At 36.1% G+C, this 25,320-nt stretch overlaps 1 protein-coding gene across 2 annotated transcripts in view; it reads left to right on the top strand.

Moving 5' to 3' along the window:
* SETD2 (SET domain containing 2, histone lysine methyltransferase) overlaps positions 1-25,320 on the top strand; it is a 94,893-nt gene that overhangs the window by 17,957 nt on the left and 51,616 nt on the right. For both annotated transcript variants that reach the window (XR_005128415.2, XM_037528019.2), the window contains exons 2-10: positions 1,218-1,233; positions 2,638-6,998; positions 9,395-9,526; positions 12,956-13,084; positions 15,321-15,444; positions 16,909-16,986; positions 18,640-18,737; positions 22,515-22,641; positions 24,616-24,750. Coding sequence is in view for 1 of the 2 variants with exons in the window: in XM_037528019.2 (XP_037383916.1) it covers positions 1,218-1,233; positions 2,638-6,998; positions 9,395-9,526; positions 12,956-13,084; positions 15,321-15,444; positions 16,909-16,986; positions 18,640-18,737; positions 22,515-22,641; positions 24,616-24,750 (5,200 nt within the window). In the remaining variant the exon portion in view is untranslated. The remainder of the gene's footprint in view (positions 1-1,217; positions 1,234-2,637; positions 6,999-9,394; positions 9,527-12,955; positions 13,085-15,320; positions 15,445-16,908; positions 16,987-18,639; positions 18,738-22,514; positions 22,642-24,615; positions 24,751-25,320) is intronic.

Genomic DNA, 25,320 nt, shown 5'->3' with positions numbered 1-25,320 from the left:
CATTGAAATAGATCAACATGTATATTTCTTTTAGGGGATATTTAAAGCATTATTGTATTTTGGTCTTCAGAGATTGGTCTTGACAGATAGCCTGCAGAGTGATTGCTTAAAATACAAATCTGATCATCATAGACTAAAGCCCTTGTGAAACTTCCCTTTCCCCAGTAGGCTACATTGCACTGGTGTATGCCACACTCTGGCTTTTTATTCTTTAGAGTCAGGACACTCTTGTTACCTTTGTTAGAACATCATGTGACTCTCTGAGCTCAAGTTCAGTGATGTGGAGCAGAGTATATATCTTGCAATCAGCAAAGGTACTGTTGAACCCAAAATGATTGAGAGCCACTAATCCATAAAATAAAATGTTTCTGCTCGTCAAGCTAGGCCACTGAACCTGGCCCTTGTCTGTTGCTTCACCTAACTACCAACTTCTTTCTGCCTTGCACTTTTATACTTAGGTAATATCGAACAGTTTGTAGTTTCCTTCTACATATTGTTAAATATTTTAATCTCTGTACTATTGTCTGGGATCTCTCTCTGCCTGGGATCTCCTACATATATATATTTTTCAAAAATTTATCTTTTTTTGAGGTACATTTTTATTGAACATTGGTTTAATGACATTATATAAGTTTCCAGTTGTACAACATTTAAATTTGATGTTTTTTATATATTACACTCTGATTGCCTCCAAAAGTCTAGTTTCTATTTTCCACCACACATTTGACCTCTTACCTAGTTTTCCACCCCTTTTCCCCCCCTTTCCTTCCCATTTTGGTAATCACCATTTTGTTCTTAGAGTCTTCAGATTTTTATTTTATCTACTCCTTTAGGAAGGATTCTTTGCATTCTTACCTTTTTCTTTGGTGTTACACTGTGTATATTTCTATCTTTGTATTAACTATTATGTTAGAATTATTTTTGTAATAAAATTATACTTTGCATTTACAGGAAACTATAAACTTCTTAAGGGCAAGGAGTCTGCTTTATTCACCTCTTATTTCTAGCATCTAGCACAGTGCATGGTACTTTCTTTAATATTTGTTATACTGAATATAATTGAGACTGACTGAATGGACAGACCATATAGAATGTTCCTATAGGTTGTTGGTTCCTAACGTTTAATTTTTAAAAATCCAACTTTAATTTGAATAGGTTTTAAGTATTTATAATTTCTTTTTATTCTTTTGCATGTTTTCTTTGCTGGATGGCAATAGAGAAGAAGAAAATGAAGTAAGTATAATTTAGTTATGGGATTAAAAACATTCAAAATTTAGGTAACATTTTGAATGTGAAGTAAAAGTTTTTGTTTAATTTTGTCTTTGTGTCTATTGGAATACATTCCAGTCAGAGATGTTGTATATCTCAAGTAGATGGTTTCTAACTTTGGAGCCCTACAAACTTTTAGGCAAGATAAAGGAAGCTGACAGCTCTGAAAACAACTTTTTTTTTTTTAACTCGTTCTTTGGCATTGAGCTTCCATGTAAGATTTAATTGGAAAGTAGATTCTATTTCTCAAGTTATTTGAAGACCACTGCTCTAATAACGAATGTGAAAACTCTTAACTTTCCTATTTGGTAACTGTATAGTTTTGAGAAGAGATATCAGATTTTGCCATATTAAAGTAGAAAGTTACTCTTTTACATAGCCAGATTAAAGAACATAAGTTAGAAAAATGTTGCAGATGGCAGGAGTAACATCTTTTAAAATTTAGGTTTGAGCTTGTTATTCTAAATTTTTCTGATGTTCTATCTGTAACCTAGGTTATAACCTAGCCTTCTGCTTCTAAAATCCACCATTTCCTTTGGTGGTTTGGCAAATGCTAGCAGGAGAAGTTTTCTTAGATGTGTACTTTGTAGTTGTTACTGATACAGTAGGATCAGACTCTTAGTGTGGTCTCAGTTTGTTAGGCCCAGGCAGAGACTGAGGTAGCATGCCAGGACAGAGTGATTTCTAGGAAGGCAGAACAGTCTGGTCTTTATTGGTTACCCCATCTATCAGATGAGTGAAATGGGAGATTGTTCTTTGCCTTAATCAAAGCTGGGAAATCCATCAAAATTGTCTCAATTACTTGTTTTCAAAAAGCAAAACCAAACCAAGTTTTATTGCCTTACCTTAGATCTATTAGTATTCCCTGCAGTTTTGTCACGGATTTTTATTTTTACCAAACACCTAAGCAGTTCTATGTGATGCCAGGAGAGACCACTGATTATGATGATTTTCTGATTTTTCTTTTCAGATAGAAACTTTTCATTACTGAGATGTTAGGTATTGCTCTGTTCACATCTTTTATGTAGCATATTGATACATCATTTTGTTTTGGGTTTTTTTTTTTTTAAGTCTTGTTAAAACTCTGCCTGGAAAATAGTTATAAAACTGGATAAAAATCTTTATGTAAGAGTCAGCAAGAATGGAACATGTAGGTAATTGTTGAAATTGGGGGTAGGTAGGTAGGTAGAGTTTTGTTATACTTTCTCTATACTTTTCAGTATGTTCAAAAATGCTTATCTAGCTTAGTAAAATTCACACTTTTTTATTAAAAAGGACTTTTCATTTTCCTGAAGTTTTAAACTCTAATGCTAGCCATTTGCAAATAATTTTATTGTAGTAGTAACTACTTGTTTTGTTCACTTATAGGCAAAGATTGAAAATGTCCAGAAAACAGGTTTCATCAAAGGACCAATGTTCAAAGGTGTTGCTTCTAGTCGGTTTTTGCCCAAAGGCACCAAGACAAAAGTTAATTTGGAGGAACAGGGACGACAGAAGGTATCATTCAGCTTCAGTCTTACAAAGAAAACTTTGCCAAACAGGTTTCTGACTGCACTTGGCAATGAAAAGCAAAATGATACTTCAAACTCCCCAGCTGTACCTCTTCAAGTAGACATGACCCCTAAAATTAAAATGGACGTTGGAGATACCTTATCTACTACAGAAGACTCTTCCCCACCAAAAACAAGAGTAGAATTGGGCAAAATTCATTTTAAGAAACATCTGCTTCATGTTACATCCAGGCCACTGTTGACTACTGCCACAGTAGTGGCATCTCCACCTCCTCCCATATTACCATTACCAGCAATGATAGCAGAATCGACAACTACAGACTCACCACCGTCATCACCACCTCCACCACCTCCACCTCCCCAAGCCATAGCATCCTCACCACCAGCACCAGTAACAGAGCCAGTGGCCTTGCCACACACATCAATAACAGTTCTGATGACAGCACCAGTAGATGTAGCAGTTAGAGCCCCAAAGGAACCACCAGTTACAGTTGTACCAGAATCCTCAGAAGTGGACACTAAGCAGGATGCTGTATCTAATAGTTCAGAAGAACACTTAACTCAAAATTTGAATGAACAAGCAGATGTTCCCTTACAAAAAGAAGATTCCCACATTGGGAAAGAAGAAGAAATGCCAGATAGTTCTAAGAGTAGTTTGGGCTGTAAAAAAATGGGTTCAAAGAAGAAATCCTCACAGTCTGAAGGCACCTTCCTTGGTTCAGAATCTGATGAAGATTCTGTACGGACTTCTTCAAGTCAAAGATCACATGATTTGAAAGTTTCAGCAAGCATTGAAAAGGAAAGAGACTCAAAAAAGAGCTTAGCACCTTTAAAAAGTGAGGATTTAGGGAAATCTTCACGATCTAAAACAGAGAGAGAAGATAAATATTTTAGCTATTCAAAACTTGAAAGAGATACTCGGTATATATCCTCTCGATGTAGATCAGAGAGAGAGCGAAGGCGAAGCAGATCTCGTTCTAGATCTGACAGAGGCTCTAGAACTAGTTTATCCTATTCCCGTTCAGAACGATCCCATTATTATGATTCTGATCGTCGCTATCATAGGAGTTCCCCTTATCGAGAGAGGACCCGCTATTCTCGGCCATACACAGATAACAGGGCACGAGAGAGTTCTGACTCAGAAGATGAGTATAAGAAGACATACTCAAGACGTACCTCATCTTATTCCTCCTCTCACAGAGACTTAAGGACATCAACATCCTATTCTAAATCTGATCGGGACTGCAAAAATGAGTCCTCTTACTTAGAGACAGAGAAAAGAGGAAAGTATTCTTCAAAATTAGAAAGAGAATCCAAAAGGACTTCAGAACATGAAGCAATGAAAAGATGTTGTTCTCCTTCTAATGAACTGGGTTTCAGACGGGGGTCATCATATTCCAAGCACGATAACAGTGCTTCCCATTATAAATCTGCCCCTTCAAAACCTCTACCCAAGTCTGATAAATTTAAAAATTCTTTCTGTTGTACAGAATTAAATGAGGAACTAAAACAGTCTCATTCTTTTAGTTTACAGACTCCTTGTTCAAAAGGTAGTGAATTAAGAATGATTAATAAAATTCCTGAAAGAGAAAAGACTGGATCTCCATCTCCATCAAATCGATTAAATGATTCACCTACTTTTAAAAAGCTAGATGAATCGCCTGTTTTTAAGTCTGCATTTATAGGACATGATAGCCATGATAGTATTAAGGAATTAGACTCTTTGTCTAAAGTGAAGAATGATCAGTTAAGAAATTATTGTCCCATAGAATTAAATATAAATGGCTCTCCTGGGGCAGAATCTGATTTGGCAACATTTTGCACTTCTAAAACTGACACTGTTTTGATGTCTTCAGATGATAGTGTGACTGAATTGGAGTTATCCCCTTTGGTCAAAGCACACATGCTTTCATCAAATGGATTTCAGAATATTAATAGGTGTAAAGAAAAAGACTCGGATGATGCTTGTATGCAGCATAGTAAGTCAGAAAGCCCATTTAGAGAAACAGAACCTCCAGTGTCACCACACCAAGATAAACTCACGTCTTTGCCAGTCGTGGCTATAGGTTATTCCAAAACAGTAGTTAAAGATGCAGTTGATATGAGAATTTCTTGCTCTAAAGCCAAAGATTCAGAAATATACTATACTTCAAATGACAACAACCCTTCTTTGTGTCATTCCGAAGCTGAAAACATTGAGCCTTCAGCAGCGAAAGTTTCTTCAAACAGCTTTATGAATAAGCATTTGAAATCAAAACCAGTTATATGTGATAATAGAAATCTCACAGATCAGCACTCAAAATTTATTTGTGAAGAATATAAACAGAGTGTTGGTAGCACTAGCTCAGCTTCTGTTAATCATTTTGATGGTTTATACCAACCTATCGGTAGTTCAGGTATTGCTTCATCTCTTCAGAGTCATCCACCAGCAATCAAAGTGGACAGTTTAACTCTCTTGCAGTGTGGAGAAAACACATCTCCAGTTTTGGATGCTGTGCTTAAAAATAAAAGCACAGAGTTTATAAAGCATGCAGACAAAGAAACAATAATAGGTAGTGATCTTCCTGATTCAGCAAGGGGTATTGCCTCTTGGGAAAACAGACATAATAATGGATTATCTGGGAAATGTGTACAAGAGGCTCACGAAGAAGGAAATTCCATGTTGCCTGATAGAAGAGGAAGGCCAGAAATCTCTTTAGATGAAGGAGGAGGAAAAGGACATGCACATACTTCTGATGACTCAGAAGTTGTATTTTCTTCTTGTGATTTGAATTTAACCATGGAAGACAGTGATGGTATAACTTACACCTTAAAATGTGACAGTAGTGGTCATGCCTCGGAGATTGTGTCTACTGTCCATGAAGATTATTCTGGTTCTTCTGAAAGTTCAAGTGATGACAGTGATTCAGAGGATACAGATTCTGATGATAGCAGTATTCCAAGAAACCGTCTTCAGTCTGTTGTGGTTGTGCCAAAGAATTCTACTATGCCCATGGAAGAAACAAGTCCTTGTTCTTCACGGAGCAGTCAAAGTTATAGACACTATTCTGACCACTGGGAAGATGAGAGATTGGACTCAAGGAGACATTCATATGAAGAAAAGTTTGAGAGTATAGCTAGTAAAAGCTGTTCCCAAACTGAGAAGTTCTTTCTTCATAAAGGAGCAGAGAAGAATCCAGAAATTTCTTTTACACAGTCCTGCAGAAAACAAATAGATAACCACCTGCCTGAAATTATTCACCCTCAGAGTGATGGGGTTGACAGTACAAGTCACACAGATGTGAAATGTAACCCTCTCGGTCATCCAGATTCTGAGGACACAGTGAAAACCAAAATAGCTTCAAGGCAACAAGAAGAACTGCCACTTTATTCTTCTGATGATTTTGAAGATGCCCCAAATAAGTCACGGCAACAGACCACTTTCCCTAATAGGCCAGATAGCAGACTGGGTAAGACAGAGTTGAGTTTTTCTTCCTCTTGTGAGATTTCCCGATTAGATGGCTTCCATGAATCAGAGGAGCTCAGAAACCTAGCATGGGACTTCTCTCAACAAGAAAAGCCTACTACCACATATCAGCAGCCTGACAGCAGCTATGGAACCTGTGGTGGACCCAAGTATCAGCAAAGCGCAGAACAATATAGTGGGACATGTAATTACTGGCAAGGCAATGGGTACTGGGATCCAAGATCAGCAGGTAGACCTCCCGGAACTGGGGTTGTATATGATCGAATTCAAGGGCAAGTACCAGATTCCTTAACAGATGACCGTGAAGAGGAGGAGAATTGGGATCAGCGTGGTGGATCTCACTTTTCAAGCCAATCCAATAAATTTTTTCTATCTTTTCAGAAGGACAAGGGGTCAGTGCAAGCACCTGAAATAAGCAGCAATTCCATTAAGGACACTTTAATGGTGAATGAAAAGAAAGATATTTCTAAAAATTTAGAAAAAATTGATATGAAAGATAGAGGTCCTCCTAAAAAAAGGAGGCAGGAATTGGAGAGTGATTCTGAAAGTGATGGTGAGCTTCAGGACAGAAAGAAAGTTAGAGTGGAGGTAGAACAGGGAGAGACAACAGTGTCTGCAGGCTCAGCACTGGTTGGACCATCCTGTGTCATGGAGGACTTCAGGGACCCACAGCGATGGAAGGAATATGCCAAACAAGGGAAGATGCCTTGTTACTTTGATCTGATTGAAGAAAATGTTTATTTAACAGAAAGGTATGCCTAATTAATTCTTGTCTGATAAATTTTAACCTCTTTTTATTTAAAAAACACTAGCTCTTCAATAGTTTGTATATGAATTCAATCATGAAATATAGTTATGTGATAAAATGTAACTTGAAAGACTCTGAAAAGTGTTTTTACTTATTTAGATTTTGATGGCATGGAGTCCCTTCTGCAATTCCCTTCTCCCCCAAACCCTGTTCCTCCCTCCTCCCCCCCCAGTGAAGACATGTCTTATTTGTTTGTATGTCTTAGTACTTCTTTGGTTCTAAAAGTATATTTTAGGCCAGCCAATAATTAATTCCCTTTACATTGTGATTAAAAAGGGAAATAAAACCCCAGGAAGATAATCTGCTCTTAGAGAAGAAAAAGGTAGTCATGTTGTTTTTTTCCTTTTCAAAAAATGTTCAGACTGAAATATATCCAGGTATTTTATAAAAACCAGATCTGGATTAGAATATTGTTGGTTTTGTTGGACTTTTTAGTTTACTGCTAATAGGTTTTATTTGACAGTGACATTATGAATATTTTAGAAATAAATGGCAAATGGCTTACCACCGATCCCTAACATGAAACAAGATAAAATGAGAGTAGGACTAATGAAAACATTGCTTTAGAGCAGAATTTCTCAGTTTGTTTTCTTTCACCCCTCCTTGATAATCTTCTCATTTTCCCAATATTAATATATTTTGGATATGTATTTTTTTTTAAATCTGTGCTCTTCCAACTGCTTACTTCCTCCTTTGGGAAGGAATAATTCGCCTGTGGGAGAATTATTTTTTCCCATAATTTAGAATCAACCTAGCCATTGTCCACTGAAGCATTAAAAGATTTTTAAATCATTTTATACTTAGGTCCCATCAGAAGGTTTTCCCTATTAGGAAAAAAGCACCTTTATTTTTTATGTTGTAGAGATCCTCTATAACTTTGTTCATTTACTTCTAGTTTTGATTTAGGTTTAAATTCAAAATATTAAATATTTTAAGTTAGTACTCTTCAGAATTATATGAGTTGACAGATGCAATTTATATAGTCTTTATAAAGAATAGAGATTAAACTAACCAACCCAACTGTCTGGGTTTTATTCAGTGATGAGACTGATACAGATGGATTAGTTGGTAGAGGCACTGGAATGTCTTCTTGTAGTGGGAAGCATTTTTATATATATATATTTTTTTTTTTTTTAAATGCCGTGTTATATCTTGGGATTTACAAGAAGACGCATTATTATAAAGTAGTATGAAAAAAATTATGAAAATTTTTTTCTAATGAAGGCTTTCCTTAAAAAACTCTGTACCCATAATCTGGCCTTCTGGAGCAATACAAAATAAATCTACAACTGATTCTTCAAAATTACAGCTCTTTAAGTACTTGTAAATAGACCTTTTGTTTATTTTTAGTAATTATTCTTCAGGGTAAACATTCATATGCTCATTAGTAAGTTATAGCTTTAATTGATCTGGTGACTCATTCTTCATATTTAGTGGAAATGCTTATGATACTCTTTAGGTACTTTAGAAAACTGTATTGGTAATACAAAATATACATTGAAGATGAAAGTTAAGAGATAAGACAGCCAGCTACTTAGTGCACCTGTGTTCTTCACTGATAGTTGAAGTTCCCTAAACTTAAGATCTTGTTTGACCTTCCTTGATATATATTTTTTTTCTTTTTGACAAGGGTCAACAAAAAAGCCAGCAAATGATCATTTATGCTTTGCAGATTCTGGCATAAGTCTTTATGAACCCAGTCATTTTTAAACAATTTCCCTTCTTCCTCCAAATCAGCTTGTCTGAGAAAGTTTATTCCTGGAATCTTTACACTTCATTCTTTTTTTCTTAATCACTCCATTTTTTTTTAAGCAATTAGATTTGTACAAATGTGATATTACGGAAGGATTTGGTAAAAGATTTGATTGCATTAAACTAGTTGAAAACTTTTCTTAACACCCTTTTCCCTCAGACTTGTATCTCAGCTGTCATTTCTTCATCTGCAAGGACTGATTTTCTAAACTTAAATTGACTGCATCACTATTTGACATTCACAAGTTTTCCTGTTTTTCTCCTGAGCCAAAGATGACTATTATTTGAAATTGCTTAGAATTCAAGGCTTAGCTCACCTGGACTTGGAAATAAGGGCTGAATCCAAAATGAAAAACTGGAACTTACTCTATTTTCCCTTTTGCCAGGGGACTCTTACTGTTTTCTGCAATACAATTCTTAGTGATTTCCATCTCAAAAATGCTAGTGATTAGATATTTTCTTTCTTTTGAATCATTGACTTAACAATCATTAAATGTGAAACTAGTGAGATTTGGTACACTTTTGATTGCATATATTGTATTGTTTTAAGGATATTTATTTAATCAGTTATAAAAATTTACCCATTAGAAAGAAGAACAAATCCCATCGAGATATTAAGAGAATGCAATGTGAGTGTACACCTCTTTCTAAAGATGAAAGAGCTCAAGGTGAAATAGCATGTGGAGAAGATTGTCTTAATCGTCTCCTCATGATTGAATGGTAAGTAAATTAGAATGCTCTGCTTTCTCTCAGTCATCTAATTAAATCTCCTTAAATATTAAAAATAATTATTAATGGGGAATAGAATTTAACCTTTCTCCTATCTGTTGTGTAGTGTTATATAAAAGCAATAAAATTTCCAATGTATAATAGTGTTTATAAGGAGACAATTTTTTTTTTTTAGGAAAAAAAATTTTTATTAGGTAAGAGAAAGGAAAAGGAGGCACCTGCATAGATCACATGCAGATAAAGAGTGGCTTATGCAGTTGATGCTGCTTTTGAAAGGGAAAGGTTTGTTAAAAGAGATGCCTGTGTAGAAAAAGAATAACTATAATAATAAAAAAATCAAAATCAACAAGCAACTGTAAACCAGAGACACACTACGGGGGTGGGGGGTGGGGAAAGGAGGGATTGAGGTCAAAATAAGGGGGGGGGGGTGTAATTGTATGGGGAATATAACCAAAATGAAAATGCATACATTGTGCAAAAGTGAAAAATGATGTAAGAAATATATAAATAAATAAATACAAAGAGATGCCTGTGTAGACACAGGCAGACAGCCTTAGGACAAGAGTTGCTATAAGGAAACATTTTCTTTGCATTGTCTATTAGATTAAAGTACACATTAAAAGCACTACCTTTTGGGCACATTGTAAGTGTTATTTATATAAAGTATCCCTGTTACTAATGCTGGCATGGTAATGTTAATTTTTATTCAGTCTCCTTTTATCTCTTGTAAGTTTGTGTCCTGAGAAAGTAAATCACTGTTATTTATGTTTTACTATAAAATGAGACAAAATCCTAAAGTTTAAAAAATGCCATTTTCTCTCCCAACCATCATTTCCTCTATGTATTGTCTTTCTAGATAATTTTTATGCCTATATGCTTATGGCAACATAGGTAGATATTTCCTCTTTCATATGTAAAAATGAATCCTGGGCCTCCCCGGTGGCGCAGCAGTTGAGCGCTGGGTTGCGAAGCTGCCCGCGGCCTCTGCGGCGCCGGTTCGATCCCCGGCTGCTCCCCGGCCACAGGAGGAGGGTCCCACATGGCGCAGACCTCTCCCACCGCCCGCTGCTCCCCTCAGCAGTGTACTTCGGTGCTTCTGCCTGCTCTGCTCCCCGCTCTGGCTCTGGTGAATTCTCTCACCCTCCCGCGCTTCTGACTGTACCCAGTGCATGTATAAACAAACAAACAAACAAACAAAAAAAATGAATCCTAACTATATGTACTTTTTTGAGCTTTTTTTCCCATACACACTTAATTAAATATCTTTTGGAAACCTGTATAGAGCTACATATACAGACTACCTAAATCTTTCCCTTGGTTGCATTATGTATACTATTCATAGTTAATCTGTAATTACTGATCTTCTATTAATAAACACTTGTTTCCATATTTTTTTTAAATTTTTTAAAATATTTATTTATCTATTTATACATACAAGCACTGGGTACAGTCAGAAGCGCAGGAGGGTGAGAGAATTCACCAGAGCCAGAGCAGGGAGCAGAACAGGCAGAAGTACACTGCTGAGGGGAGCAGCGGGCGCGGCAGGAGAGGTCTGCACGCCATGTGGGACCCTCGCCAGCGGCTGGGGATCGAACCGGTGCTGCAGAGGCTGCGGGCAGCTTTGCAGCCCAGCGCTCAACCGCTGCGCCACCAGGGGAGGCCCTTGTTTCCATATTTTTAAAGAAGTATCTTTGCATTTAAAACTGTGACGATTTTTTTAATCTATCTCATTGATGAAAAATTGTATCCTTATTCTTAATATGGAAAGAATATTAAGGTGATGTATAACAGTTATTTTTAGTATTAATGAAGTGCTTTCTGTTAAAGCTCAGTTTTTGGTTTTGTTCATGCTATAGTGTTGCAAAAGTAAAACCACCTCAAAAAAGAAAAAAGAGAAAAGGTATTCCTGCTATTCTTTTGTCTAAACTGAAAAGTTGAGATCATGGTACTCATGTAAGAAGAAACATTGAGTTAGCATTATTCTCCTAATCTGACATTGTTGCCCTACTCTGCATTCTTCTGGCTTTTTGTGCTAACTTTTCTAAACAGCTATGAAGTACAGAACTTTTCCATGTTATTCCCACACTTCATATAGTAGTTTTCAGTATTAGATTCTCAAATTTAGCTTGGTATTCAGTGCCCTTAATATAGACCAACAACCTGTCTTTCTATCCCCTAAGCAATGCATCTTTCTTACCAGTTATCTTTTTGCTGTTTCTCACTCCTTCTATCAAGTGGGCCTTGTTTCCTATTTCTGCACATAGGTAGGGATTATCGTATCTCATTTTCCTTATCGATCCTTATCCTGTCTGTATTAGAGATTCTTTTTTTTTTTTAAGATTTTTTTTTTTTATAGAGGCATGTTTTATTTATTTATTTGTTTGTTTGTTTTGTTTATACAAGCACTGGGTACAGTCAGAAGCACGGGAGGGTGAGAGAATTCACCAGAGCCAGAGGGGAGAGCAGAGCAGGCAGACTGACGAAGTACACTGCTGAGGGGAGCAGCGGGCGGCAGGAGAGGTCTGCGCGCGCGCCATGTGGGACCCTCCTCAGGGGGCCGGGGAGCAGCCGGGGATGGAACCAGCGCCGCAGAGGCCGCGGGCAGCTTCGCAACCCAGCGCTCAACCGCTGCGCCACCGGGGAGGCCCAGTATTAGAGATTCTTTAATTCTGCTCCGTCTTGAAAATTTCCTTTACTGCCTCCTTCTAAAGTGAATCCTTTATCCTTTGAGAATCTGCAAAAATACTATTTTCTACTAATTTGGCAATGAATAATAATATATGGGAAATGGTTGGTGATTTCTATTGTAGTTTTATACTATATTAAAAGCATTTGTGTGTGTTTCTGCCAGCTTTGGAATATTAAGAATTTGATGAATGTTTGAATTTTAATTTTTATTCTTGGATCCATGGAGAAGGAATCTTGTCACTTATATTTTGTTTACTCTGAACAGGAATATGTTTAATGATGACTTTTATTTCTTTTCAATGTAGATCAAGTAGTTAACTACACTCAAAAGGTCAAATTAATGATTTCAAGTATACTCTAAGAGAAGGTGTACTGATAGAAAATAAATTAGCTATTAGCTCTGCAAAGTTGTTGAAATATTGCAAGTTTATATGTAGCCTGGAAATGTATACTAGACACCCAGGAAATGGAAGACAGACCTTTCTGTCTTGTGATGACTAGATAACCAGGTTGTATTGTGGGCATCATCTCTTTAACAATGTAGATACCCCATTCTAAAGAATGCCTTCATGATCGGAAGAACTATTGAGGAGGGCTCACTTGGAGGTTTACCACACATATGCTGATTATGCCATAAAGATATGGTTGTACATAGTTACATAGCACTTTCTACTGAAAGTGAGACTTTTTTCTTTTTGCTGCTTTAAAGAATGTCACCATTTCTCATTTCAGTTCTTCTCGGTGTCCAAATGGGGATTATTGTTCTAATAGGCGGTTTCAGAGAAAACAACATGCTGATGTGGAAGTCATACTCACAGAAAAGAAAGGCTGGGGCTTGAGAGCTGCCAAAGATCTTCCTTCGTAAGTTACTGTTTTTTAAAAATAATTATTTAAAAAAAAATATTTATACATACAAGAACTGGGGTACAGGCTAGAGGTGCGGGGGGTGAGAGGATTCACCAGAGTGGGGAATAGAACAGGCAGACTGACTGAGATACAGTGCTGAGAGGAGCATCAGGCAAGACAGGAGAGGTCTGCTGCGCCATATGGGTAGCTCCTTGGCCGTCTGGGGATCGAGTGGCTGCAGATAGCTTCATAATGCTGCACCTTAACCCCTTGTGCTACCAGGGAGGCCCCTCTAGGCAATTTTAAAGACTGCATGATATGTTTTTGTATTGACTTGTTTAGTTTTTTGGAGATTAGGCAGTTGGAGGGTCTAGCAGTTTTTCTTACATTTCTTAAAACACTGAAAATTTGAGACCTTTCATCTCAGCTGTTTTATGAGCCTAGACTGTTACATAGATCCATGGATATTGATGTATCCTTCAGATTCCCTCATGGCATGAAGTCTCTAGTTTGAATTATTTACTGGTTGGAAAAGTTCTAGTATTTAAGAGCTCTTTTTAAAATAAAGAGGTCATTTGAGAGCGGTGTCATCAGAATTACATATTTTAGTATAAAAGAATAAAGTATCAGGCCTCCCTGGTGTCGCAGGGGGTTAAGTCTCTTAGCACTATGAAGCTATTCACAGCTGCTGCAGCACAAGTTCAGTCTCTGGCCACATGGTGCAGCAGACCTCTCCTGCCTCGCCCACTCTTCCCCTCAGCAGTGTATTTCAGTCAGTCTGCCTGTTCTGCTCCCCACTCTGTCTCTGGTGAATCCTCTTACCCCCTGTACCTTTGACCTACACCCCAGCTCTTGTATGCATAAATACATAAAATAAATCATTGAAAAAAAAAACATGAAGTTCAAGAAAGAAGATTTATTTTTCATTACAGAAAGAAATGGTCTTTTGATTGTTTGTTTGTTTTACCTTTAAGGTTTCAGATCTTGTGTAAGGTCTGTTTTGTAGTCATTATCACATTTAATCTACAAGTCAAGGCTGTGATGGTAGTTTTTCTTTTTTCTTTATGGAGGGAACAGATCCTAACACCTCAGATTTGTGGTCATTCTGATACATTTCTTACAAAACAAGAGACTTCTGGGGTTATAAAGAAAAATTTAAGGGTTGTTTATAAAAGATAGTATTTGATTTTTTTTTTAGGATTGTCTTATGAGTAATCATAAGACTTAAATGTGTTTATAGATTGCTGCACAATTGTGTGTATATCCACTATAAATTTCTCTAATCTTGTTTTTGAGGTTTGTTGTTTTTTTTTTTTTATTAAGCATAGTGCTTTTCTCATTCATTTTCAACTGGTTTATTTTCTGGAGTAAGAAGGTTTTAATTTTTTCAATTGGTCAGGTAATTTCTTCTTTTAATATGTACATTGTGTTGTAAACAAAGACAAATTATTTATATTTTTACATTTTAAAAATTTCTTTGGTTAGAGTTAGGGCATGTTTATTTTGAGGGGATAAGACCATCTTGCCAGGCAGGTCGTTTCAGGCCTGAATCTGGGGAGAAATATAATGAATTGTTTGTCTACATGGAGATAATAGTTGAAGTCCTGGGTGAAAATGAGCTTTTATAGGGTAAAAGGATGGGGGAGAGATTGAATATATCGTCAATAAAGAAGAAATAGTTAAATAACCAAGGAAAGAACAATAAAGGTTGGAAGGTAACTGAAAGAAGAGAGATTAATCATAATTATTGATAATGCTGGAGAAAGCTCACTGAGACTGCGATAAGAGAAAAAGTATATTTTACCTTTACTGTCATTAGAAACCGTTGAGTGTAAAGTTATTAGAATTACTATATTTAAGTTGCCTTTTTTTTCTTAGAACAAAACCTCTAATTTTTTAATGCCTCCAAATTTCTTCAGAGCTGTTTTTTCAGCTATAAATCACTGTTTTCATAATGTAAACCAAATTGAAAGTATGATATAATATCCAGTCAGGCAAATATATGCATTTTTAGTAGTATGTATAAGTCATAAAAACTAAATAGTATCAAAATTCTTCAAATTAGGAAGGAGACAGTTAACCTTGGTTAGATGCTAGCTATTTTATGTATATTTTAATTACATCTTGTGTAATGTCAAATGAATCCACTTTGTATTATTTCTTTAAATTTATTACTTTTGCATGGATATATGTGATTTTCCCCACAGTTGTTAGGCAGGAAGTGCCATTGTTTTCTTTTTTGTTTTGCCAGGAACACATTTGTCCTAGAATATTGTGGAGAGGTACTTGATCATAAAGAGTTCAAAGCCCGGGTAAAGGAGTATGCACGAAACAAAAACATTCATTATTATTTCATGGCTCTGAAGAATGATGAGGTGAGCAGCATGAATATGTTTGCTTTTGTTGTTGTTGAGGTTTTTTTTTTAATATGTATAATTATTTATTTATTTATATCTTTTACATCATTGTGTAGTCCCCGTACCCCCCACCACCAGTTCACCTATGAGCCATCACCATAGTCCCTTGTGCTCTTCTCTCCCCTGTTGTGATCCCTTTCCCTCCCCTTCCCTTGCAAAATGTCTCTGATTTATGGTTGCCTGCTAGTTCTGTTGTTTATTAATTTTTTTTCCCCCTGATCCTTTGGTTCCCCTATATTCCTCCTACACGTGAAACCATTTGATATTTTACTTTTTCCTTCTGGTTTATTTCACCAAGCATGATCCCTTCTAGCTCCATCCGTTTCGTTGCAAATGGCATGAGTTTATCTTTTTTGATTGCTGAATAGTATTCCATTGTGTATATGTACCACATCTTCTTGATCCAGTCACCTATTTTTGGGCATTTGGGTTGTTTCCTTATCTTAACCTGTTGTGAAGAGTGCAGCAATAAACATAAGGGGTACAAGAATGTGTTTGCTTTGAAACAGATCTGGAAATTGTTAAGTTTGTAAGGGTCGTTGATAAGGAATGACCTCTAAAATACGTTAAGTGATAAAAGTTAGGGATAGAACACTGTCTCATTTGTGTCTTTGTTTACAAAAAGCTTGGTAGAGGGTGCTGTTTACATATATATGTAAATGTATGCATACATGCTTCATATTGTAGCTCTTCAAATTTATTGAATACTCTCCCCGATGACTTTTGTTGTCTATATTTATCATATAAATATGATATATATTTATGATATATATTAATGATATATAAAAAAGCTGGGAAATTTTAAAATTAAAAATTATTAATTAAAACATTTAAAAGTAATAACCATTATATGTTGAAACAAATAACATGCTTTTATGAAAAGTAACTTTTCTTAGTGAGGAGTACCTCTAAGGCCTGGCTTAATGAAATTTAGCTGGATTTTTCTATCTGCTTCTACATTCTGTCTGAAAAAGTACATTCTAGGGATATATGTTGTCTCCCTTCACCCACAACGTGGTGGATCTAATTGGGGTGGGCCTACCAAGAATTTTTAACAAGTTCTCCAGGGGATTCAGATACAGACTCAGGTTTTAGAGCTACTTCACTGTCAGGCATGGACTATAAAATGAAGTTTTATACATATGCAGTAAGGTTGAATTAGAATAGGATGTAAGAAATATATTGAAGTAAGTGGGAAGGACATTGATAGATATGGAGATGATTTTGCCTTCAGGTAACATGGTTGTAGTTAGAGAAAGCAGTTGGATATTTGTCACTTTCATGTGTAAAGTAATATGAGAGTGTTCAGGGATGGGAGGGTAAAGGGATGCAGTCTTAAAATTTGCCTTAATGTCTTTCCTTTGAAAAATGCTTGTATTTTTAAAGTTGCATTCTTAACTCTTAATTTGTTCTTTTCCCTAGATAATAGATGCCACTCAGAAAGGAAATTGCTCTCGTTTCATGAATCACAGTTGTGAGCCAAACTGTGAGACTCAGAAAGTAAGTCGAGGTAGATTTAGAGTTTAAGATACTTGTTCAGGTTTGCTACTCTGACCATTAATTTTCAATTCTATATGAAAGGTACCCATGGATTTTATTTTTTGATCATTTTAACAACATTTTCCCTATTCTACTATGTTGTTAAATATTTTATTTTGAAATAGATTTAGGTTTATAAAATAATAGTGCAGAAATCATACAGAGTTTCCATATGCCATTCTTCATAAACCTTCTCCAATGTTCACATTGTACTTAACCATACATAATGCAGTTAGTTATCCAATCCAGGAAATACTATTAATATATTTATTAATAGTGATTAATAGATCTTATTTGGATTTTGCCATCTGTTGTTTTTTTGGTTTAGGACTCAATCTAGGCGTTCCCTTTGCATTTAATTATCATCTCTCTTTGCTCATAATTTTTAGATATAATTTCAAAACACAAAACTAAATTTTAATTTGATGAAGTTCAGTGTGTGCTGTTCAGATTTTTGTCAGCTCTTACCCCACATGCTAAATGTCACTATTTTTGTAACATAGATATATATATAATGGCCACACATGAAAGGGATTGAATGTGTTGTTGTACACTACACTCCAACAAGGGCACGCTTTGGGTATTGCTTATCTTTATGTTCTTGTGCTTTACACATAGTTGATACTTGAAAAATCTCTTAATTGAATTTGGTATGACATTTTGAAATAATTACCCTCTGCCTTCTAATTTGTGTTTTTGAGCTTAGATTAAAAAAAAAAAGTATACATTAGAACAGTTGTTCTTTCTTAGGTTAAGAAAACTATGAACCCAGTCCCTAGAAAAATTATCTATTAAGGGTTCCCTCTTATATTGAAATAGTGCTTCTGACTCCTCGATAATTTCTGCTGTTTCACTTGTATACTCTAATGGATCTTCGATGTGACTCTTGATGTGACTCTTCTAAGACCTGAGCCATATAGAATGGCTGTAATTATTTAACCTAAGTTTTGACTCTAGTTTTGCCTATAGCTGTTGACCACATGTCTAGCTGTTACCTTCCGATTGTACTTTGTTCCTTCACTGTTTTTTTCCCTCCAGTAACATGTTTAGGTGATCTGACAGGAGCTTTGCAATTGAGTCATATCTTAAATATTTTGGAACTGTAAGATCTATCCTCTATGTATCTGCCCTCATTTTAATTCTTAAGTTTCATGTATCATTCTGATGCTATCCTTCTTATTCATATTCTTAGTCATATGACCACTAATTCATGAAATTTAGCTTTTGGCAACATTGTTTTCCTGGCTCCATGTTCTGTCTTATTTTAGAACAGTAGTTCCTTTTGACATAATATAAAGTTGCCTGTGATTCTCAATGACACCAGGAATTCCCTGTTTGTCTATTTTTAGTATGAGTGAATCTTTACTGGTAGAAATTTTGTATTGAGGTAAAGTACAAAGTTTTTTTTATTAGAGACAAATTATAGATGATATTCAGCCTGGCAGTATATTAAAGAAGAGTAACAATATGTTAGTTTATTTAAGGAAAAGAGTTGACTGTTTGCTAGTTGGAAAACTTCTGTTGTCTAGAGAGGAGCATGCATAATGAAGGCAAATGATGGTTTAAAAAAAAAAAAAAGATTCGTTACTGTTTCTTTTCTTTTCACCATCTCAGTGGACTGTGAATGGACAGCTGAGGGTTGGGTTCTTTACCACCAAACTGGTTCCTTCGGGCTCAGAGTTAACATTTGACTATCAGTTTCAAAGATATGGGTAAGTGGTGTTTGTATTTTTTTTTTTTTTTTCTGCTTTTAGGGGAGAAATAGACTGTTCAGATATAGATTAAAATTTTTTGATGTGTATTACTAAGAAGTTAAATGTATATCAGCTCTCATCTATATTGTTCTGTGTAAGTTTCATGTGTTTCTCCCTTAGTATGACACTTCTGGCTATTAAGAAATATTGTAGAGAAACAACATAATTTTCTTCTGAATTTCTTTTTTATGTTTCCAGTGTATTTTAAAACTTTTTGTTTTAGGTATGTCAACTCTGTATGTGTATTAAGAAAAAATACTATATTGGGGCCTCCCCGGTGGCGCAGCGGTTGAGCGCTGGGTTGCGAAGCTGCCCGCGGCCTCTGCGGCGCCGGTTCGATCCCTGGCTGCTCCCCGGCCACCGGAGGAGGGTCCCACATGGCGCGCAGACCCCTCCTGCCGCCCGCTGCTCCCCTCAGCAGTGTACTTCGGTCCTTCTGCCTGCTCTGCTCCCCGCTCTGGCTCTGGTGAATTCTCTCACCCTCCCGCGCTTCTGACTGTACCCAGTGCATGTATAAACAAAAAACAAACAAACAAACCAGCAAACAAATAAATAAAGCATGCCTCTATAAAAAAAAAAAAAAAAAAAAAAAGAAAAAATACTATAGTAAAATCCTGGGGTATCCATCATCTTATCAGTTATCAACTCATGACTAATTATGTCTCATCTATACCATGTTGTACTCTGAAAAATAACTCGTCACCCACTTCTGTCTACCAAAAATAATAACAGATACAATAGCAATGAGTGCTTCTTGCATCTATATCGTGGTTTTATAAAACCATTCTCCACAAAAAGGAACTAGGTTCCTTGGAGAAATGTCTTATTTCAAGTTTGAGACAGGAATTAAACATGATGATCCTAGATTATCCTGTCATACAAAAAACACAAATTATATAAGAGGGTCATGTCAAAGTAACTCAGTTAGCTTTAATGACTGTCACTTACCGAAAGTGGGGAGAGTGCTTAGTAACCCGTAAGCATCAAAATCACTTTATATAAAGTTTGAAACCACTGTATGTAGAATTCATGAGCCTTATGATACATTAACAGTTAAGCTGCATTGGTTATGCTTAATGAGAACCAATTCATGATTTTGAAAATTGATTGAAAAATTAAAAAAGGGAAACATCAGGCATTTACCTTGCTTTTCCCAAATAAATTCTACTTCAGGTTAAGTTGATGAGAGGAAATTCATTTTTGTAGAGTTTATTTCAACTCCTAAGTGAAGTGGTAATAATATCACCATTTTGCAACACCTGATGAATTAATGGGTCTAGGTGGTGGTCATCAGTGGCTACCAACATTATAAAAAGATAACTGATGAAAGAATACATTAGTCTTGCCAAATACATACATATATACAAATATGTGTATTATATATAAATTGCATTTACATTACATCAATTATCTTTTAATGATATATTTACATATAATATATAATTTATATGTACTATATAAATATGATTTATAATTATATATAAATTTATAAATATATAAAAATAATATGTATATATTATTTTTGTGTATTTTGGGTCTGCCTAGGTGAGGAGCAAATAAATGACACTACAGGGAGGCTTTGGGAAAGTGTACAGCAGATAACTTGGCTTTTTAAATAGCAAGTAGAAGATAGAGGGGTGAACCTTAATATGAAGAGAAGATAGTTGCAGTGTTTTTGCCGTATTTGAAATTAATTGGTTGAAAGGTACTTGAGATAAAAGGGAAATTTTAAATATTTGATATTGTTAAGGAATTACTAATTTCTTAAAATGATAATGGTGTTGTGGCTATGTTTTTAAAAATGAGTCCTTACCCTCTAGAGATACATCCTAAAATATTATAAAATGGTGCTTTCGTCTTCTCTGGGTACCAGGACCAGAGTTTATTATTTATTGCACAAGATGATTCCTTATCAAGAAACCAATATAGGGCCCTCCCCGGTGGCACAGCGGTTGAGTGCTGGGTTGCGAAGCTGCCCGCAGCCTCTGCAGCACCGGTTCGATCCCCGGCCGCTCGGCGAGAGTCCCACATGGCGCGCAGACCTCTCCTGCTGCCTGCTGCTCCCCTCAGCCGTGTACTTCGTCAGTCTGCCTGCTCTGCTCTCCCCTCTGGCTCTGGTGAATTCTCTCACTCTCCCATGCCTCTGACTGTACCCAGTGCTTGTATAAATAAATAAATCTTTAAAAAAAAAAAAAGAAACCAATATAGTTAAAATAGTGGAAATGTAAAGTCTAAAAGTGTAAAAATTTTGTTAGATTATTCCTATCTGAATTGGTGGCTTCAGGTGTTTATACTAAAAAGCATAGAGATACAGGGATTTCTGGGTATTTTAATACTTTCAGTGTGACCACATAACAGGAATTGAATTCTTCTACTCTGTCCATAGTCTTGTCAGTTACTGATATTCTGGCAGTACAACTTGTTGAGAGATACCCCTTCACATGTTTTCATGCTTCATGTCTGAGAACTTAGTGAGTGCTGAGATTCTTCCATATCAAAAGTTGATTATCTGATTATAATCCAGAACAACTGTCAAATGGTTAACCCCATTCTAACTATCTGCGTTTCTTGATAGGTATTTAGGAGATGGGTGCAGAGCAGGTTCTGTGTAGAGCTCCTTATAGTCTTCTCTTGTATTCATGTTGTATTCTTTGAATGAAAAGAAACTGGAAATAAAGTGCATTTTGTGATTCGCTGTTCTTTCTTGAATAATTTATTTTTGTGCCTCCACTTGCTACTGTCATATGCTAAATTTATTGGTTTACTTTTTGTTGGTTTTTTTTTTATATAGACGCATGTTTTATTTTATTTATTTATTTGTTTGTTTGTTTGTTTGTTTATACATGCACTGGGTACAGTCAGAAGCGCGGGAGGGTGAGAGAATTCACCAGAGCCAGAGCGGGGAGCAGAGCAGGCAGAAGGACCGAAGTACACTGCTGAGGGGAGCAGTGGGCGGCAGGAGAGGTCTGCGCCCCATGTGGGACCCTCCTCCAGTGGCCGGGGAGCAACCGGGGATCGAACCGGCGCCATGGAGGCCGCGGGTAGCTTCGCAACCCAGCGCTCAACCACTGTGCCACCGGGGAGGCCCCCTATTGGTTTACTTTTTGAATAATCCTTCATGTTTTCCTTAGCTCTGGTCACAGTAAATAAATGACAGATTTTACCCAGGTCTGATGACTTAAGCCTTTGTTCTTTCCATCACTTTTCCTTGACTCTGTGGTTACATTTATTTATTACTATACTTGTTATTAGTGTCTCATCCTTGTGATAATTTTGAATAATCACATTTCCTTTAAATCTCCTGAATTAATAATGCATTTATCGTCTATGTAATCTGCTTACAGTAATACATTTTGTTGTATGTGCCAGTTAAATATATAAGTAATAATTGTTGAATTATCTAAGTGATTTTGTTCTTAGCCCAGATATGTTTATGATTTCTTATTTTCATACATTAACAGGTAGTCTTATAAAGTAGAGAAATTACTCATTAACTTCTAGGCTAGGTTTGTCTAACTGATAAATGAAGATTGGAAAAAGAATGAATATTTTTAAGGGTGATTATCAGGCATTTCCATTAGACAGTATCAGGTTTATTAGAGTCTCAAAATAATTGTTTTTTTTTTTTTTTCCTTTAGGCTGAATTTGACCTCTTGTGTATATTCATGATATTGTCTGTTTTTAATATGTTTTAGTACCCCATAACTGACATTTTTCTTTATGTTCCTTGAATAGGAAAGAAGCTCAGAAATGTTTCTGTGGGTCAGCTAATTGTCGAGGTTACCTGGGAGGAGAGAACAGAGTCAGCATCAGAGCAGCAGGAGGGAAAATGAAGAAGGAACGATCTCGTAAAAAGGATTCAGTAAGTGTTTCATCCATATTTCAGCATTCACTGTATATATATATATATATATACATATATATGTGTATATATCTCAATCAAGAAGGGAGGTCACTTTTTTTTTTAAGATTTATTTATGCATACAAGAACTGGGGTACAGGCCAGAGGTATGGGGCACTGAGAGGATTCACCAGAGACAGAGTGGGGAACAGAACAGGCAGATTGAGTAGCAGGTGAGTGAGAAGAGGTCTGCTGCGCCATGTGGGTAGCTCCCGGGCCGGGGATCAAACTCATGCTACAGTGTCTGTGGACAGCTTCATAGGTTGTATCTTAACCCCTGTGCCACCAGGGAGGCCCGCTACATGTTTCTTTAATTAAACCTTTTTATTTACAAATTATGTACCATTCTATATGTATACTATATTTTCTCAAAAAAGGTACTGAAAATGCTGCTTAGGGCCTCCCTGGTGATGCAAGAGGTTAAGACGCAGCACTGTCAAGCTATCTGCAGCCACTGCAGCACAAGTTTGTACCAAGATGATTTAATACTGTATTTTTATCTCTTCTTCATTATTTATCTTGTATAGATTTTATTCTGTTAGTGGTGGTGCTAATTATTCTCAAATTATGTTTTGATCATGGTACTCCCTTACTCAGGTTTTAGTAATAGAGCTTAGTAGCTTAATTACATCAAATACAGATACTTTTATTTTACCTCTGAGATCTTCCAATATAAAACAGCCTTCCTTTTGATAGTATTTTTCACAGTTCTTCTCCATATCTTACCCATTCCAGGCTGAGCACACACCATCATATATTTCTCCTTTCCTCTTTTCAAACTTTACCTTCTACTAAACCGGCTCTTTCTTGTCTTTATCTTAGCTGTTTCTAACCCACTTCTGTGAATTCACTTCTGGGCACTCTCATTCTGACCACTACCTTTCTTCTTAGGTTCTTTAACATCAGCATTTATAGTTAAAACTTCATTGTTACTTTTCTTGTATCTTTTCTAAGTGCTACAATAAAATCTTTGGTAGTTTTGTTTTGGTTTCTCATCATTTAAATGTAGTTTTTGAACCATCCAAAGAATATTGTACATTACAAAGCATAATTTTAAGTAAACCCTTGTCAGTGCTTCTACTCTTCTTCTTACATAGCCCTTAGAGCTTAACACTATTTTGAATTTTGTGTCTTTCCTCTCTTGCCTTTTTAAAATTTATTTCCTCAGATATAGATCTGTAAAAAACTGTTTTTGAGGAACTTCAAAATTAATTTATACAGCGTTTAGTTTGGAACTTGCTTTTTTCACGTACCTTTGTAAGATTGATGGATTCTGTTTCATTTGGCTGCACTTGATTCCTTTCACTGAGGTATAATATTCCTCTGTGTGAATATATCAGTTTATTCAAACTGGCCACACTCATTTTGGGTTGTTGGCGGTTTTTTGCTGTTATGAAATGAGCATTCTTACAATTGTACTGTATACATGTGCAGGGTTTTTTTTAGGGGGGTAGGTGTTATTTTTAGTGTGCAGTTGCTAGGCAAAGGGGGGAACAAATACTTTTCAAATTACTCATTTTTTCTGAAGTACTTCTCAATCTAATTTGCTGCTTATCTCCCATAAGAACAGATTATTTTGTTTTCATTTATTGCATTGTCTTCACTACCTAGAATTATACTTGACATAGTAAGTACTTGGTAAATATTTGATGAGTAAATAAAATGCTGTTCAAAATGATTGTGCCAGTTTATACTTTCACCAATAGTTTATGAAAGTTTCTTTTGATCCACATCTTTGCTTGAATTTGATCATCATTAGACTTAATTTTTTTTTCTCTAATTTTGTGGACCCAACATGACATTTCACTGTGGTCTTAATTGCCTTTTCCTTGCTGCTAATGAAATTGAGCATCTTTTCAGGTTGTTTCGTTCTTAAATTAGTGGGCTTTTTGTTGTTGTTGCCTTATAATCAGATATTTTTCTTTGCTCTGGTAGGTGGACGGAGAGCTAGAAGCTCTGATGGAGAATGGAGAAGGTCTCTCTGATAAAAATCAGGTGCTCAGCTTATCCCGACTAATGGTTAGAATTGAAACTTTGGAGCAGAAACTTACTTGTCTTGAGCTCATACAGGTGAACACTTTTATATTAATTTGCTCTTTTTTTCTGAATTTGAGGTGGCATATTTAATCTAAAATCTAGAATGGTGAAGTTACAGTTCTCATGAGAAGAGCTACTCTTATTTTTTAAATGGATATATGAGTTCTACATGACTTTGAAAGCTCATTCTCTTAAAAAAATGGCTTAAGAGTTTAGCATCATGTAATCTAGTGGTGACCTTGTTTGCTTTCACTAGTTAAAAGACATTTTTTTGTGTGTAACAATTCATGATAATTGATATGGTTTGGTTTTTTTTTTTTTCTCCTTGATTATTAGTTTGCTATGACCATTACTGCAGGATCTCAAAGCATAGGATTTTTTTTTTTTTTTAAAAAGATTTTTGTTTATTTATTCATACAAGCACTGGATACAGTCAGAAGTGCAGGAGAGTGAGAGAATTCACCAGAGCCTGAGCAGGGAGCAGAGCAGGCAGAAGGACCTAAATACACTGCTGAGGGGAGCAGCAGGTGGCAGAAGAAGTCTGCACGCCATGTGGGACCCTCCTCCAGTGGCTGGGGAGCAGCTGGGGTCGAACCGGCGCTG

Source organism: Talpa occidentalis, unplaced genomic scaffold (assembly GCF_014898055.3).
Source record: "Talpa occidentalis isolate TD23 unplaced genomic scaffold, MPIMG_talOcc4v2.1 talOcc4.10, whole genome shotgun sequence".
Taxonomy (NCBI): domain Eukaryota; kingdom Metazoa; phylum Chordata; class Mammalia; order Eulipotyphla; family Talpidae; genus Talpa; species Talpa occidentalis.
Note: the sequence above shows the minus strand (reverse complement) of the source record. Positions and strands in the feature narration are given on the sequence as shown.